The 16,119-nt window shown below is 37.0% G+C and overlaps 1 protein-coding gene across 1 annotated transcript; it reads left to right on the top strand.

Moving 5' to 3' along the window:
* Window positions 1–12,083: 12,083 nt before the first annotated feature.
* Window positions 12,084–13,099, top strand: LOC100584964 (putative olfactory receptor 10D3). Its single transcript, XM_003253316.2, has one exon. It carries the CDS (start codon window positions 12,132–12,134, stop codon window positions 13,068–13,070), a length of 939 nt encoding a protein of 312 aa, XP_003253364.1. The 5' UTR covers window positions 12,084–12,131; the 3' UTR covers window positions 13,071–13,099.
* The last annotated feature ends 3,020 nt before the right edge of the window (window positions 13,100–16,119 follow it).

Raw genomic sequence — 16,119 nt, 5'->3', positions numbered from 1 at the left:
AGGCATAGAAATAAGAAGAAAATGAAGAAAATGTCATTAGTTCTTATTTATTTTTTCTCTAATTAAAAAAATCAATAACATAGAATACTTAATATTATATATTTATTGTATTATTATATAGTATACATTATTTTTATTTTATATTATTATAGAATAGTATTTTATAGTGTTTATACTTATAGTATTATATACTTATGTTTATTTGGTATAAATAATATTTACTTAGCCATGCTAAGCCATTAGCTCTATAGTCAGGACCCAAGGAAAACAAAACAGCAAGCTTGAAATTGTTAGGCTACCTTCCTGTGCTTTCCTTTCCTCTCTGCATTTGGTTTCCATGGAGACCATTGGAGAGAGGACCCAGTGAGTCAGCAACAGACAAAGCTAGTTCACTGAGTCCTGTGAAATAAGGAGTAAGCTTTAAGGTCAGTGAAATGTTGCAAGCGAAATACACTGCTCAAATAATTTTCAACGTTCATTAAATTTGACTAGGCCTATTATCTTCTGCTTGAAATTCTGCTCCAGCCATTATATTTTCAGGCCCTTGATTCACACCCAGATATATGTGATAATAGAATTGATGTCACTGTCATACCTCTTGGGGAGCCACAGCAGATTTCAAATATACGGAGAGGATACAAAATGGGTAAACTATTGTTCATCTGCTGCAAACTCAGATATACAAAAATATAATTTCCTTTGATTTTTTTTTAAACTGAGCCCATTTTTATTGCAAGATTTCATTTTTATCAAATGATAGGAAAAAATAATCTAGTTATCTTTAAGTAAACCCAGTCAATTTTGAGTTTTCTATCTTCATCTTCATCTTCACAGAGTTCTGGGACTAAGCTCTGGGACTTACATAACACCACAACATTGGTGGGGAGGAGTGTCTACTTTTCTCTTTTGATAATGCCTTCCTTTGCCCTCTTATGATATGTACAACATCTTGTGATGGCATTTGGTCATCTAGAGCCATCTCCACATATTCTGGGATTAACCTAGTCCTGTTATGGTTGTTATACTGACATTCAACACCACTCTTCCTTGGAGAATTCTCTTACTGTAATTTGAAGAGCATTTTGGATTGATAGTTTTCCTTCAAAATTTAATTTTATTTTCTTTAACATTTAATTATTTAGCTAGTAAAAATATTATCCTGGTAAATCAAAAAAAGTCATTTTTAAAAGAAGTAAAATTACAAGGGTAAGAAAGATGGCTCAAACGATGGCCAAATATACCTTGAATTCTAGAATCAAGTGACGTATAAAACACAAGACTCACAAATATAAATATTTTATTATAAAATTTAGTATCAACGATTTGGTTTCAGAAATACAACATAATATGTTAGATCAAATTAATGTTCTTTATTGGAATTTTATTGGTTCTATAAGTGTTTTCTTGCATTCATTCATTTTGTTTCATTACTGTAGAAATGTTGTAAACAAGAGTTTATATCTAGCTTTGTGTTTGAAACAACATACATGTAAGGAAATGAATAAGTCAGTATGAATTTTTTTTCCTTCTGTGTGTATCTCAAATCTAAATGCCAATAGTCTACATCCAGCATTTCACCTCTGGATGTATACCCAAGAGAACTGAAGACATATGGCCACAAAAAAAACTTGTACACAAATTTTCATAACAATATTATTAATAGCCAAAAGTGGAACAAACTCATGTGTCCATAAACGAATGATAAATATGTGGTATATTCATACAGTGAAATATTAGTGAATCATAAAAGGGAATGCAGAACTGATAAATGTCACAATGTGAACAAGTCCTGATAACATTATGCTAATTTGAAGAAATCAGATACAAAAGGCCTTATATTGTATGATTCTGTTTATAGGAACTGTCCAGAAAAGACAAATCAATAGAGACAGTGTAGATTCGTGAATGAGTAGGGCTAAGGGTAGGAACAGGGAGCAACTTCAGATGGGCATGGAGAATCCTTTCAAAGTAATAGAAATATTCTAAAACTGGATTAAGGTATTGCTGCAACACTGTAAATTTACAAAACATAATTGAATTCTATACTTTAAAAGGATGTGTTTCTGTTATGTGGATTATATTTCAATAATCTTGTTAAAAATTCTGATCGTTTAGGTCTCTTCAAGACATGATGCAAACCATTTTAATAGTGCCTATTAAATAGAAATAATTAAACTAGTGTCAATTCTTCACATTTGCAGAGAATTTGTATTTCAAGAAAATGTTTGCACACACAATATTTCATTTGAAATTCATAAAATATATGTGAGAGTTGGTATCATAATCTCAATTTTGTAGGTAAAGAAATTCAGTGACCCTGAGACAGTTTAAGTAACTTGTATATTCTTATACATCAATAATTGCATGATCAAGATTTGAACCCAGAACTTATGATTCAAAATCTTACGCTATTATTTCTCTTTAAAAAACTAGATATTCTTTCTATAATTCACTTAATTCCATGGATAAACTAATGATTTTCTTTTAACTAGGACATAACCAATTGGTTCATGTACACAAGATAATGAAACTTTTACTCAGGACCACTCTGGAAGATCTACCAGACACCTCAGGGAGCATTCACTTTAACTCAACTGGTCAATTTTACCTGAAAAGCAAAGAGATAGTCTTCCTTCAAAAATTTTCCTTCCTGACACTTTCAAAACTCTCAGTGATTGATAGCTCCCCAAACCAATGATTGCTACATGAAAACCAGAGCATAAGAGTTTGAATCATAAGTTCTGGGTTCAAATCCTGATCATGCAAGATGTAATTATTTAATCTCAGCTGGAAGGGTTCCTATTCAGAGTGGATCCCCTCCTGCTGTTTTTGTCTGGCTGCTCTGTGATAAAAGACATAATGTGTGATGTGTTGTATGTGCACATGCATTCTTGTGGCTCATTTGGTGGTGGGTCCAGGCCCTATGAGAGGACAGAGAGGGCAAAAGAATGATGCCAGAAGATATGGAGCATTATGCCCTTTTATCTTCACAGAGAAACAAGTTCTGTTGGCAGTGATAGTTCTCTAATAGGGACTATACACTTAGCATCACCTACACTGGGACCCTGCCTAGTTCTTATATAACTAACTGAACTAACTGGGTTACTAGGGTGAAACTGTGAACTAGAGCTGGCCTTGATCTGACATGATAGATGGATAGATGGATGGATATATATAAATAGAGATAGATAAATATAGATATAGATATAGACATGTAGTCTTTTTCTTTTCTAGCTGTATTGGGCTAACTTCTCCTCTTTTACTTCCTCATGTCCCAACAAAACCCCATGATGCCAAGCCCCGCTAAGAACTAATGTACTGAGTCCTCCTGACTCAGTAGATTAGAGCTCCCCTTTTTGCCATTCCTAAATCCCTGAAATAATGTAAAATATACATTATTCCAAAGTAAAGAAGCCAAATGTTACAGAATACACAGCATAGTCTCACTAACTACTGATTTTGACCTTTTCTAAAAACATTGTTACTCATCGCGGGTGTTTTGTCTTCAGTAGAAGTTTGCACAACTATTACTCTTAAATCAATGCTATTTTTTCTTTGTTGGCCTGTTTGTATATTCCTTCCTTTCTACTCTTGCAGTTATCTGATAGAGGTTTAGAAAAGAATTACATATCTGAATGTTAAGATCCAGTCTAGGGAAGTGACAGAAGAGAAAGACTAAAAGAGTGACTCAAGAAAAATGTTCTGTATGGGGGAAAAGTACAGAGAGGAACATGGGGCAATACCAGTGGTCACGCTGTCTTCCTACATTTGCTAATCAGCCCATTACAGGTTTTTATTGTTAGAGTCCTTTCTTTCCGTTACTTTCATCTCCAGAGGTGATGATACCATTGCCTTACATCTCTCTTCGAACACACTCTCTTGGTTGAGCTTAATAGTGGAAAAATCTAAACCACCAGTGCCCAATTCTTCCTAAGTTCATACTTTTATGTGAATACCATCTTATTTCTCTTGTATATGTAATTATGAAAACTCAGTACAGTTTCATTTTTCCCCACTAACACTCTGCCCTGTCATCTTCCCTGCAAGAGGGAATGTTGTTTACCTCTAGGCCACATGCCTTATGTATTATTTGGGAGGGCATTCAACAAGTCCTAGAATTATGGAACTGGAAGAGATCAATGTGTCTTATTAAAATGAGACTCAGAGCATCCAAGGGTAAACACTGAAAGGAAAATCTCTAATTAGGAAGTGCTTTTTTTTTTTTTTTCCAAAATGACCTCAAATCTGTTCCCATGTGTCTCACTTTCCGCATGCATCTCCATCACACTTTGATTAATGTTTCTCCCATTCCACAGGTACATGCATAGGTTACTACCATCAGGTAACAATCTGACCTGGTTTAGGCAAAACGTTTTTTTTCTCCAATTTCCTTTAGCGTATCTGTGAAAGGCTGGCATTTTTAAAAATGATGTTAATAAATCAATACTAAGAGAAACAAAAAGAAAATAGACTATATAAACATAAAATCCGATTGGCTTGTGAAGTCAGACATCATCCTCTCAGCAGTGACTGCCTTCCCATGAAAGCGCCTTCTCCAGAGAGAAAAGAACACCAGTTGAAGATGTGAAAGTGTGTTAGGAAACTTTGGCCTAATAAGATAAGTATTCATGAATGTACTGGGAGTAGGACTAGCTGTCATTTTCTTTTTTTCACCTAGAAGTGGCAAAATAGGATAGGAGTAATTAGTTCCCAAGCATGAAGAGCAAATTGACTTCAACACAAAGAAATGCAAAAGATAGGAAAAGGAGAAGTCATTCATTCATTCAACAGGAATTTATTGAGCCCACCTATGTCCCAGGCACAATCTAAATGTCATCATACCTGATGAATTGCCTTCAGGTCTGAGATGGCACCTCAAGGGAGACATCAACAAACTAGAATAGTGACATTCAAAAATAAAAAAAGAACGTGATGTATGAGAGAGAGATGGTTGTGGGAAATTAGAATATTCAGATAAGGAGCAGATATGACTGATGATCTCAAATCTGTAAAGGGATGCTGGAGGAAAAGGGACCCACATTCATTTGGCAGATTACAAGAGCAGAACAAGGAACATTTTCTAGAAAACTCAAGGAGGAATTATTGAATGGAAGAAAATGCTTAACCAGGCAATGGTCTGCCTTGAAAAAGTGTCATTCCTGTTCATGGAAGTGCAGGAATGGATTCTGAGTGCTGCAGAGGATATTCTGAATTCTGCAGGGCAACATTTTCAAATCAGGGGTTTGAAAGCCTCCAGAGATCCAAAAAAATAATCCTAGTCTTTCATATAGGTAGGGATAGCAGTAGTGCACTTTTTTCCAATATGATTCCTAAAAACAAACACACATTAAGAAAAAATATTTTAATACCTTTTCATCCATATAAAATTTTTTGAGAGCCTCTCTACATGTGGTCTGAGTGAACATGTGCAATTAAGGATATGGGGACATATGCTCATGTTTCAGTCACTGATTTGGTGGTGATATGCAGAAATAACAACTGCTTATGTTAACCATTACAGTCTTAAAGTGTTTGTCTTCTCATTTATATATAATTTATACCCATTTTGGACTAATGATTAACTAGAGGAAATATGAGGAAAAATAATGTTGAGCTCAAAATAAATAAACATGATAAATAGACTAGCATTAATTAATCATGTATGCTTGGCTCATGTTGCACTTAAGAAATTGTATTCATTTCATCATATTCTGGTATTTCAAAAATGTTGTTAAAATATACAGTGACAATTTTACCCCCAATTTTATTTCATTTCTGAGGATAGACACCATATACCTGGTTATAAAAAATTGAGAAGTGCTTACAGATAGAAGCCTGAGTCTTTCACTTTCTAACATTATTTAAATTCTTTTAACTATGAAATGCTAACATTCTAAAGAATGTGTTTTGAAAACTGGTTTTGTTCATTTTCACACCCTAACATGTCCTAAAATTTTACTCTGTATTTTAATATATATTTGGTAAACAAACCAAACATGGCATAATTTAGCATTTAAAAAATTAGGCGTTCAATAAATTATGGTTTTCATAATTAATTTTAAATAAATTAAATGGTATGTGCTTTTTATTGGCTGGGAATAAATACGTATCTGTTTTATATGTTATTTATATTAATTTATATTATAGTATTTAAAATAAATTTAATATACTTTTCAATTTATTTCAGCCAGTTTTAAAAATTATTTTCATGCAAAATTTTTTTTTTTTTTTTTTGAGGCAGAGTCTCGCTCTGTCGCCCAGGCTGGAGTGCAGTGGCACAATCTCGGCTCATTGCAAGCTCAGCCTCCTGGGTTCACGCCATTCTCCTGCCTCAGCCTCTCCGAGTAGCTGGGACTACAGGCGCCCGCCACCACACCCAGCTGATTTTTTTGTATTTTTAGTAGAGACGGGGTTTCACCGTGGTCTCGATCTCCTGACCTCGTGATCCACCCGCCTCGGCCTCCCAAAGTGCTGGGATTACAAGCGTGAGCCACCGCGCCCAGCCAAAATATTTTTAAATATTCTGCAAATTTTAAATATATTACAAAAGTGAAAGACTATTAATGAATACATGTATTCCTTATAGCCAGTATAGGAAATAGAATATAATCTAGACATTCTTTCTGTGTATTTCTGTTAGTCCTATCCTCCCAGAAGTTAACAGCAATCTGAATTTTTGTTAAGGAAATTTATTTATTTATTTACCACCTATGTATGCATTCCCAAACAATATATTATTTAGTTTTTTCTGGTTTTGAAATTTGTTTAAATATGCTCAAACACGATGCTTTTTTCCTTTTCAAACTTACTTTTGAGATTCATTCATTTTGATGCATATAGCTGTAATTTTACATCTTTTTATATTTATTTGATCTATGGTTGTCAGACATGTGGGTGATTTGTAATTACTGTTAAAAAACATTCTTTTGTATGTCACTGGGGCACCACTTCAAGAGTTTCTCTAAAAAGACATATTTAGGAGTGGAATGCCAAAGAGCTTTCCAAAATGAAATGATTATGAGAAATACATTCACAACCTCAGTGGATGATATTTTACAGCACTTCCATTCTTCAACACTTTATATTGACATCCTTCTTAATATCTGCCAATCTGATGGTATGTGAATGTATATATTGCATTGTAAAATTTTGGTCCCTGATTACTGGTAAAATTAAGCATCTTCTAATATGTTTTTTTATTATACTTTAAGTTTTAGGGTACATGTGCACAATGTGCAGGTTTGTTATATATGTATACATGTGCCATGTTGGTGTGCTGCACCCATCAACTCATCATTTACATTAGGTATATCTCCTAATGCTGTCCCTCCCCCCTTCCCCTCACCCCACAACAGGCCCAGGTGTGTGATGTTCCCCTTCCTGTGTCCATGTGTTCTCATTGTTCAATTCCCACCTATGAGTGAGACATATGCACATGTATGTTTATTGTGACACTATTCACAATAGCACAGACTTGGAACCAACCCAAATGTCCAACAATGATAGACTGGATTAAGAAAATGTGGCACATATACACCATGGAATACTATGCAGCCATAAAAAATGATGAGTTCATGTCCTTTGTAGGGACATGAATGAAGCCGGAAACCATCATTCTCAGCAAACTCTCGCAAGGACAAAAAACCAAACATCTTTTAATATGTTTAATGACAATTTAGGTTTCCTCCTTTGGAAAATTTATGCTATTTTTTAGTTCATTTTCTTTTGAGTATTTGGACTTTTATAAAATTGATTCATAGTAGTTCTGTGTATATTCTGGATACTAATCTTTTCTTGGTAAGGTGTCCTGCAAGTATCTTCCCCTAGTTTGCAGCTTCTCTTTTTATTAGCTTTAAGCCATTTTTTGATAAAATCAATGGCTTCCTTTAATGTGACTTACGAAAATTTTCTTTTATGATAAAGATTATTGTGTCTTACTTAGAAATAACATATTACCTTTAATTTGCCTTTAATTTTTTATTTTTATTTTTTCACTTTTAAATCTTTAATCCACTTGGAATTGGTTCTTGCTCATGATGGAGGTAAGAATTCAATTCCCTTCTACTTTTAAAAAACACAAATAGCCAATTGTCCCAGGATCACTTATTTAATAGTTTATCATTCCCCCACTGTCCTACAATGCATCTCATATGGCCCCTGGTGACTCCCACCTTCTAGGATTCATGCTTTGTGTAATCACCTGTCCTGATTTAGTGACTTGGTTCTAGTGAATAGAATGTGGTTCTAGTGAGTAGAGTTGATGAAGTATCATTTTGGAGATTAGATCATAAAAGGTGGTGCCTTCCATCTTGGGTTCACAGGCCCTATCTTACTGTCTCTTGACTTGGTTGCCTTGGGAGAAGCCAGCTGCCATGCTGTGACACAGTTCTGTGGACAGGGCCAGGTCTGCCAGTAGCCATGTGAGTAAGCTTGGAAATAGATCCTTCCCCAGTCAAACCTTCAGAGGAGACTGCAGCCCCAGCTGGTAGCTTGACTGTAACTTCATGAGAGACCCTGATCTAGAGGAACTGAGTTAAGGTGTGCCTGGATTTCTGAGTACAGAAAGTGTGAGATAATAAATGTCACAAAAGTTTGGAGTAATTGGTTATGCAGTAAGCAATAGAAACTTATACATACGACTCTTTGTATTTTCTATTTTTAGTCAGTTTTCACAAATTAATAAGCATTTGATAAATTATTTTGACAAATCGTTTGAATATCTTGGCAAATGTTGTAATATCTCTTTTCATCTGTTTAATCCATGTGCTTCTGTCATCCTGTCATTCCTCATGTTGTTTATATGTGCCTTCTCACTTTTTTCAAGAATCATTTTTAAAGAAGTACCTCTATTTTCTTAGTCCTTTCAAAGAGCCAAATTTAGCATTGCTCATCTCTTTTCTTTTTGTTTTCTCTATTTTATTATTTCAGGTTTTTACACATTTTTCAGTTTTTTGACAACTCTGTAACTGTTGTGTTACATGAAAGAGGGATAATTTCCAGATTACAAATGTCTGGAATCTCAAGCAAGGTTCTTGACTCCTTTCACAGAAGAGAAGGTCAAGATTAAGGAAATTTGTCTTGTTCATGGTTGTATAGGTTATTAATTAATGTTTGTTGAATAATACTTCGATATAATTCTGGGAAAATTGTCAGAAGAACTGTTCCTGGTTCAGGAAATTCAGCTGTGCCAATTGACAAATGTTTGTTGGAGTCTAGGAAAAGAAATTCTATTTCCATATCAAAATATTAGAAATCATAGTCTGAAAAATAGAAGAACTATGTTAGTTCACTAGGGCTGCCATAACAAAACAGAATATACTAGGTGACATAAACAACAGGAATTTTTTTTCTCACAGTTCTGCAGATTGTAAAATTTAAGATCAAGGTTGCAGAGGTTTTGCAGCAGGGTTTGGCTTCTGGAGCTTAGAGATGGGGCTGTCTTCTTGCTGTGTTCTCACATGGAGGGATAAAGGAGAGAAAAAGACAGGCAGAGAGAGAGAGAGAGAGAGATCTGATGTCTCTCCTTTTACAAAGATACCAGTTCTATTGCATCAGGGCTTCATCCTTATGGTCTCATTTAACTTTAATCACCTTCTTAAAGACCCTAGTTCCAATACAGTTACATGGATTGGGTGTGTTAAGAGTTTCAACACAAATTTTTGAAGGAACACAATTCAGTTCATGGCAAGAACTATGAAGAAACTGAGATTAAAATATTTAAAATTGGATATTTTTAAAAGTCTGAGATATATGGTTGTTAGGTTGTTATTTCTCATTCCAATAATATATCCTGAAACTGGGTAACTGGTTTCTACATATGTCCTAGGATTGGACTATACCATTCACCTTTTTTCTCCTTTCCCTGGGTCAATCTTAGAGGTAGAAAATAGAGATTTGGCTCCCCCTTGTTCCTATCCAGCACTGTCACAGTGGGAAACATCACCATATTCTATTTCAACTAGACAATTTACTCACTTCTAATTACTCCCTTTGCTCAACAACCTCCATGAATAGGACTCATTCAGGAATGGGGTCCCAAAGGCTCCAAGGATATTTAAATTTCCACGTAGGAGAAAGCAATGTATATATCAGTGTCTTGGAAGATGTCTTTGCAGAAGACAGAGACACACGCTGCTGCATGTCATTTAGTCAGAGTTTATTTGGCTAAGAAGAAAGCATTCCAGATCATGGGTGGAGATCCCTAACCTCTAATATGCCAAAGGAAAATTTGGGCTAAAAATCCTATACAAACAGATGATTAAATGATCATACTTTCTCTTTGTAAGTTACATAAGTACCATGTTTCCCTCTTTCTCTCTTTCTCTTTCTTTCTCTTTTTTCTTTCTTTCCTTTTCTTTCTTTCTTTCTTTCTTTCTCCCTCCCTCCCTGCCTTCCTTCCTTCCTTCTTTCCTTCTTTCCTTCTTCTTTAACTGAGTCTCACTCTGTTGGCCAGGCTGAAGTGCACTGGCACAATCTCAGCTCACTGCAACCTCCACCTCCCAGGTTCAAGCAATTCTCCTGCCTCAGCCTCCAGAGTAGCTGAAATTATAGGGGCCCTCACCTCTTTTTTCACTCCTCTTTTATGCTTTGTGTATCCAATGGAGAGGAAAATTTGGAGTCCTCAGTTTACAAAGTATTCTCAGAGTTCAGGATGAACAGAGAGCATGGAGCTACTGGCCAGAAGAATAGATCTTATTTGCTTGGTTTGTCTTTGAGCCCATTGTGCTGGCCCATCAGCTCACAAACCCCCTTCTTGTTATTTCACTTTACAATCAGGAATTTGGACTTGATTTTATATTATTAAAGTAACAGAAACTCTAGATGAGCCTATATGTGGATATCTTCATTTGATTCTTTCTTTGATGTATGACAGCCAGGACATTTTTGGAAGCAGTATAGATTATATGTAGCACTTGTCTTTGGTCTGATTGCCTTTTGGAACGTAGTGCAGAGCTTCTTCTGGAGTGCAGGTGACATGATTGTAAACAGAGAAATTCCAAATATACAGGAAATGGGCCAAAAGAGAAACAGGTAGATGATCAAGTTGCTTTAGAAGACTGTGAGGAGAAATTACTATCTGATAGTACCACACAAATCCTTGCACAAGAGGAATGATACCCAATTCTTGCCAGGCATTGAGTGAGTTATCTTATTTCCTTCATCAAACATTTATTGAAAACGTACTCTGCCAGGCACTGTTCTTTGCACTGAGAATATAATCGTAAACACAAAAAATATTTACTCTCCTAGATGTTACATTTGTGTGTTTGTGGGGAGGTAGCTGGAAACATATTGGTTTTCCATTGCTTACTAAGGAGGAGGAGGAAGAACATTTTAAGAGCCTGATGATGTCCAAACGAAAAACATGGTTAATACTGGGGCAAGATTTGACAAGGCCAGTAATGCCATGATCTATCACAGATGGATCCATCCAGATCTGCGGGAAAGACTGATGTTTAAAAAGAAAAAAAAGAATGTAGATGCCTAGTTCTACCATGAACTAGCTGCCTTCATTTAGGAGAGTCACCTAGCCTTCCTACTGCTCAAATGTAATCTTTTCTGTAGACCTCCTCAAAGAGTGACTGTCAGGATTAAATGAACGGAGATCACGTTGTATAAGTGTTTTGAACTGCAAAGCAGGGATCAACCTTTATGATTCCCTTAAAAAACATAGACATAAAACCTAACGTTGTTGTTAATAATGGCTTACAAATATGATGATTCCCGAATTGTGGTTCATATCTCTAGTGATATAAAAAAGCCCTCAAATAATCCTGACATTTCATATCCTTCTACCCCGGGAGGAGGAGCATGTGTTTGGATGGATCCTGCCCTCTCTTTAAAAATCTTTGCTCTAACAAGGTAAGAATATTGTTTTAATAATGGGCATTTGTATTTCGAATAAGTATAACAAAAATATTTGCTACAGAAATGTAGTTGGCTATGGCGGTTACATTCCAAGGATAATGCCTTGTAACTTGAATCACAAGCAGCCTTTCCATAACTTAGAAGCAAATCACAGTCACTTAATTGACAAGTTTTATTTCTCCAGTATGTTCACTTGATTGACAGCAAGCCAAGGCATTCTTCCATGTTCTCAGCCTCCTCTTTCCTCCCTAGGACTGGCTTCCATGGAGATGAAGAACTGCTGCATGGTGAAAGAGTTCATCCTTTTGGGAATCCCACACACAGAGGGGCTGGAGATGACACTTTTTGTCTTATTCTTGCCCTTCTATGCCTGCACTCTACTGGGAAATGTGTCTATCCTTGTTGCTGTTACGTCTTCTGCTCGCCTTCACACACCTATGTATTTCTTCCTGGGAAACTTGTCTGTGTTTGACATGGGTTTCTCCTCAGTGACTTGTCCCAAAATGCTGCTCTACCTTATGGGGCTGAGCCGACTCATCTCCTACAAAGACTGTGTCTGCCAGCTTTTCTTCTTCCATTTCCTCAGGAGCATTGAGTGCTTCTTGTATATAGTGATGGCCTATGACCGCTTCACTGCCATCTGTTATCCTCTGCGATACGCAGTCATCATGAACCCAAGGATCTGTGTGGCCCTGGCTGTGGGCACGTGGCTGTTAGGGTGCATTCATTCCAGTATCTTGACTTCCCTCACCTTTGCCTTGCCATACTGTGGTCCCAATGAAGTGGATCACTTCTTCTGTGACATTCCAGCACTCTTGCCCTTGGCCTGTGCTGACACATCCTTAGCCCGGAGGGTGAGCTTCACCAGCGTCGGCCTCGTATCTCTTGTCTGCTTTCTCCTAATTCTTTTATCCTACACTAGAATCATGATTTCTATCTTAAGTATTCATACAACTGAGGGCCGTCGCCGTGCCTTCTCCACCTGCAGTGCTCACCTCATTGCCATCCTCTGTGCCTATGGGCCCATCATCACTGTCTACCTGCAGCCCACACCCAACCCCATGCTGGGAACCGTGGTACAAATTCTCATGAATCTGGTAGGACCACTGCTGAACCCTTTGATCTATACCTTGAGGAATAAGGAAGTAAAAACAGCCCTGAAAACAATATTGCACAGGACAGGCCATGTTCCTGAGAGTTAGTAAGAGCAGAAATGGGTGCATGGCTCTGGAATTCCTTTTGCTTTGACATAAGAAATTTCATTCTGGAGGCCGGGCGCAGTGGTTCACGCTTGTAATCTCAGCACTTTGGGAGGCCGAGGCGGGCAGATCATGAGGTCAGGAGATCGAGACCACGGTGAAACCCCGTCTCTACTAAAAATACAAAAAAAATTAGCCGGGCGTGGTGGCGGGCGCCTGTAGTACCAGCTACTTGGAGAGGCTGAGGCAGGAGAATGGCATGAACCCGGGAGGCGGAGCTTGCAGTGAGCCAAGATTGCGCCACTGCACTCCAGCCTGGGCGACAGAGCGAGACTCTGTCTCAAAAAAATAAATAAATAAATAAATTTCATTCTGGAATCTTCATATGTGACAGTGACTTGGAATTTTCAGCACTGTGCTGAATGATATGGACCACTATGCTATAATACATTATCTTTCTGCATATTTTATTTTATTATCTAGGTTCTGCCTCTTCACCTGTCTTCAAAGTCATATAGTCTTGGTTATTGTTACTTTGCCTTTCTTCTGTAGAGAATTGCCTGTCCCTGGAAGGAAGGTCTTTTCCATCGTGCCATTTTTTCTTTTTTTTTTGCACCACTTTTCTCAATTTACTCCCCTTATACTATTTGTGAGACAAACCTATAGGGAAAGGCAATAAAAAGAAGAGAAGAGATTTTAAATAACTGATTGAAAGAATAATATAATTTTAAAAATATATTAACAGACTAAGGACTAGAGTCAAGATGCAGTGTTTTTTTAATTTTTTCCCTCCCCAAATGTCTGGAAAGGGAGTAACTTAGAATTTGTCAGCAAGGATGTTCATCCCATGTCTGACCCCATGCCTGATTGCTCTGCCTGAACATTTTTAGGCAGATTAGGTTAGCCCTACTGCCTAAGGAAAGTAAAAAGCATTGTGTCTAGTATACTAGACTTGGGTCTGTTTCCATCTTGCTACCAGCTACTAGTGTGGCAAGTAGTGTGGTAACAATTTAGTAGCTTTATCAGGTCAGGCTAATGGCTTGGGCTTTCCAAACCTGTTTCAAGGAGCCCCGAGACTCCAGTGAATTTATCCGGAGATTTCCATGTTAAATATAGTTAGTGAGAACTTTGTTTAGTTATCATATGTATTAGATTTCTAGGTAAGATTCCACTGGAGAAAGTTTGAAAGCTTCTGGACTTTTTGATCTCTGGGGTACCTTGTAAGATTAAAAAACATGATAGGTATCTTTTGTTTCTACCCATAACTTTAAAGGTGTTTCTGCCTTTTCCTTGACACCTGAACCTCACCCTTACCTCTTGGATATTCATTTGAGCTTGCTAGACTTGGTAAAGCTTCAAGGATCATTTCATTACCTACTAAACAATTGCTCTTCCAAAAAAAATTATAAAGAAAATATTTATACTTACATTTGGCCTCATGCAACATCCTCATTTTTTGATGTGCATCAAAATTATCTACTTTGGCTCAAAAAGAGCTACACAGAAGTTTTGTGGAGCCACTGATTAGATCTGAAATCCCACAGAAGACAGAGACACTCAGCATTTTCCTGGATTCATTGTATTAACTGCCTAGGGTGCACATAATTTTACCACTTTACACCTCTTACAAAAATACTAAGCACTGTATTATTAAAATACCAACTAGAAAGCTTCCCAATCCACTGTGATGTAACAAAAATAAATTCAGCTTCACATTCTCCTTTTTATCCCTTTTCAAAAACTCCTAAGCATGACACCCGAATCGCAAAGTCTCCTTCCAGAATTCTCTGTATCCTTGGAACTGTCAAGTATATAATTGTCTTAGTAGCCTCTTCACTCATTTGTGCCTTAAATTTCTGTCTTTGGTTCAGTAGTATGAAGATTATCATTTATAGAGCCCTAATTATTTGTCAGATATTATCATAAATGCTGTATAAAACTATCTCATTTAATCCTCAAAACAATCTTTGATATTTGTGCTATTGTTCCCATTTTGCTGTGAGAGGCCCAGGATATGAATGCAAGGCTTTTCTGCTTAAACACTAAGAAACTGCTTCCAAAATGCTTAGAAATCTTTCCAACTAACAAGAGATAAGAAAACAAGAGGGAGCAGTTGACTTCATCCATGCCAGCCCAAGAAGCATCTTATATCCAAGATAAAGATATTTTCTCCCACTCTTATGAAGGAAATGGTAACCAAGGGAGTCAGTGGTGGACTTAACTCCAGGACGTAGGTGGCGGAGGCCTCAAGTGGGCAAGGCACCTCACTGCGGCAGAGGCCAGGGTGAGAAACGATTGGTCATACCAAGAGGGCCACAGCAATGGAGACTCAAAAAAGAAGGGCCACACAGGAATCAGAGGTGCCACATCTTCATGTCTTCTTCCAGTAAAAAACAGACAAGAGCCATAGATGAAGGCACTGGAATCTTTGTATCACTGAGGATTGCTGGAAGGAGAGATGACTGAGGATACAAAAATCAGCAACAGCTTGAAAGAAAGCTCTGTCTCCAAACACCCACTGTATGCCTTCTTCTGTCACCTGTGCTCCACTCCTCTCATTAGGAAGTTTCCTGACTAATGTAAGGAGATGGCTGTTGATTTTCAGTTATTGGTTTCTCACCCAATCTGGGCAATGATCCTTGATCCAGCAGCTCACAATCCTCCCTCTCAGCCCCAGTATTGATTTGCATTTAGCTTGTTGAATTCACCTTCTGAGGATTCATAGAAACATCTCAAAGGCTGTGTTATTGGCCAAGGGAAAATCTAACAAAAGGTCTCAGAGCCCCTCCCTGGCCCCAAAATGGTTTCAGATGTAACTCAATATTCCAGAGGAATGGTAATAATGGGACTTCATTTTCCCTTTTCTCTGGTATATATGTTTCTTATTAACATTATAAGACAAAGTGAACAAATAAAGACAAAATATCACATCCATTTTTAAAGGAATGCTGATCCACTATTACAAAATCTATTTTTTTTATTATACTTTAGGTTTTAGGGTACATGTGCACAATGTGCTGGTTTGTTACATATGTATCCATGTGCCATGTTG

This window comes from Nomascus leucogenys, chromosome 15, assembly GCF_006542625.1.
Source record: "Nomascus leucogenys isolate Asia chromosome 15, Asia_NLE_v1, whole genome shotgun sequence".
Lineage (NCBI taxonomy): Eukaryota > Metazoa > Chordata > Mammalia > Primates > Hylobatidae > Nomascus > Nomascus leucogenys.
Note: the sequence above shows the minus strand (reverse complement) of the source record. Positions and strands in the feature narration are given on the sequence as shown.

Excerpts from the sequence above, each read along its gene's own strand:
- LOC100584964 (XM_003253316.2), top strand. The coding sequence starts at position 12,132 with ATGGAGATGAAGAACTGCTGCATGGTGAAAGAGTTCATCCTTTTGGGA.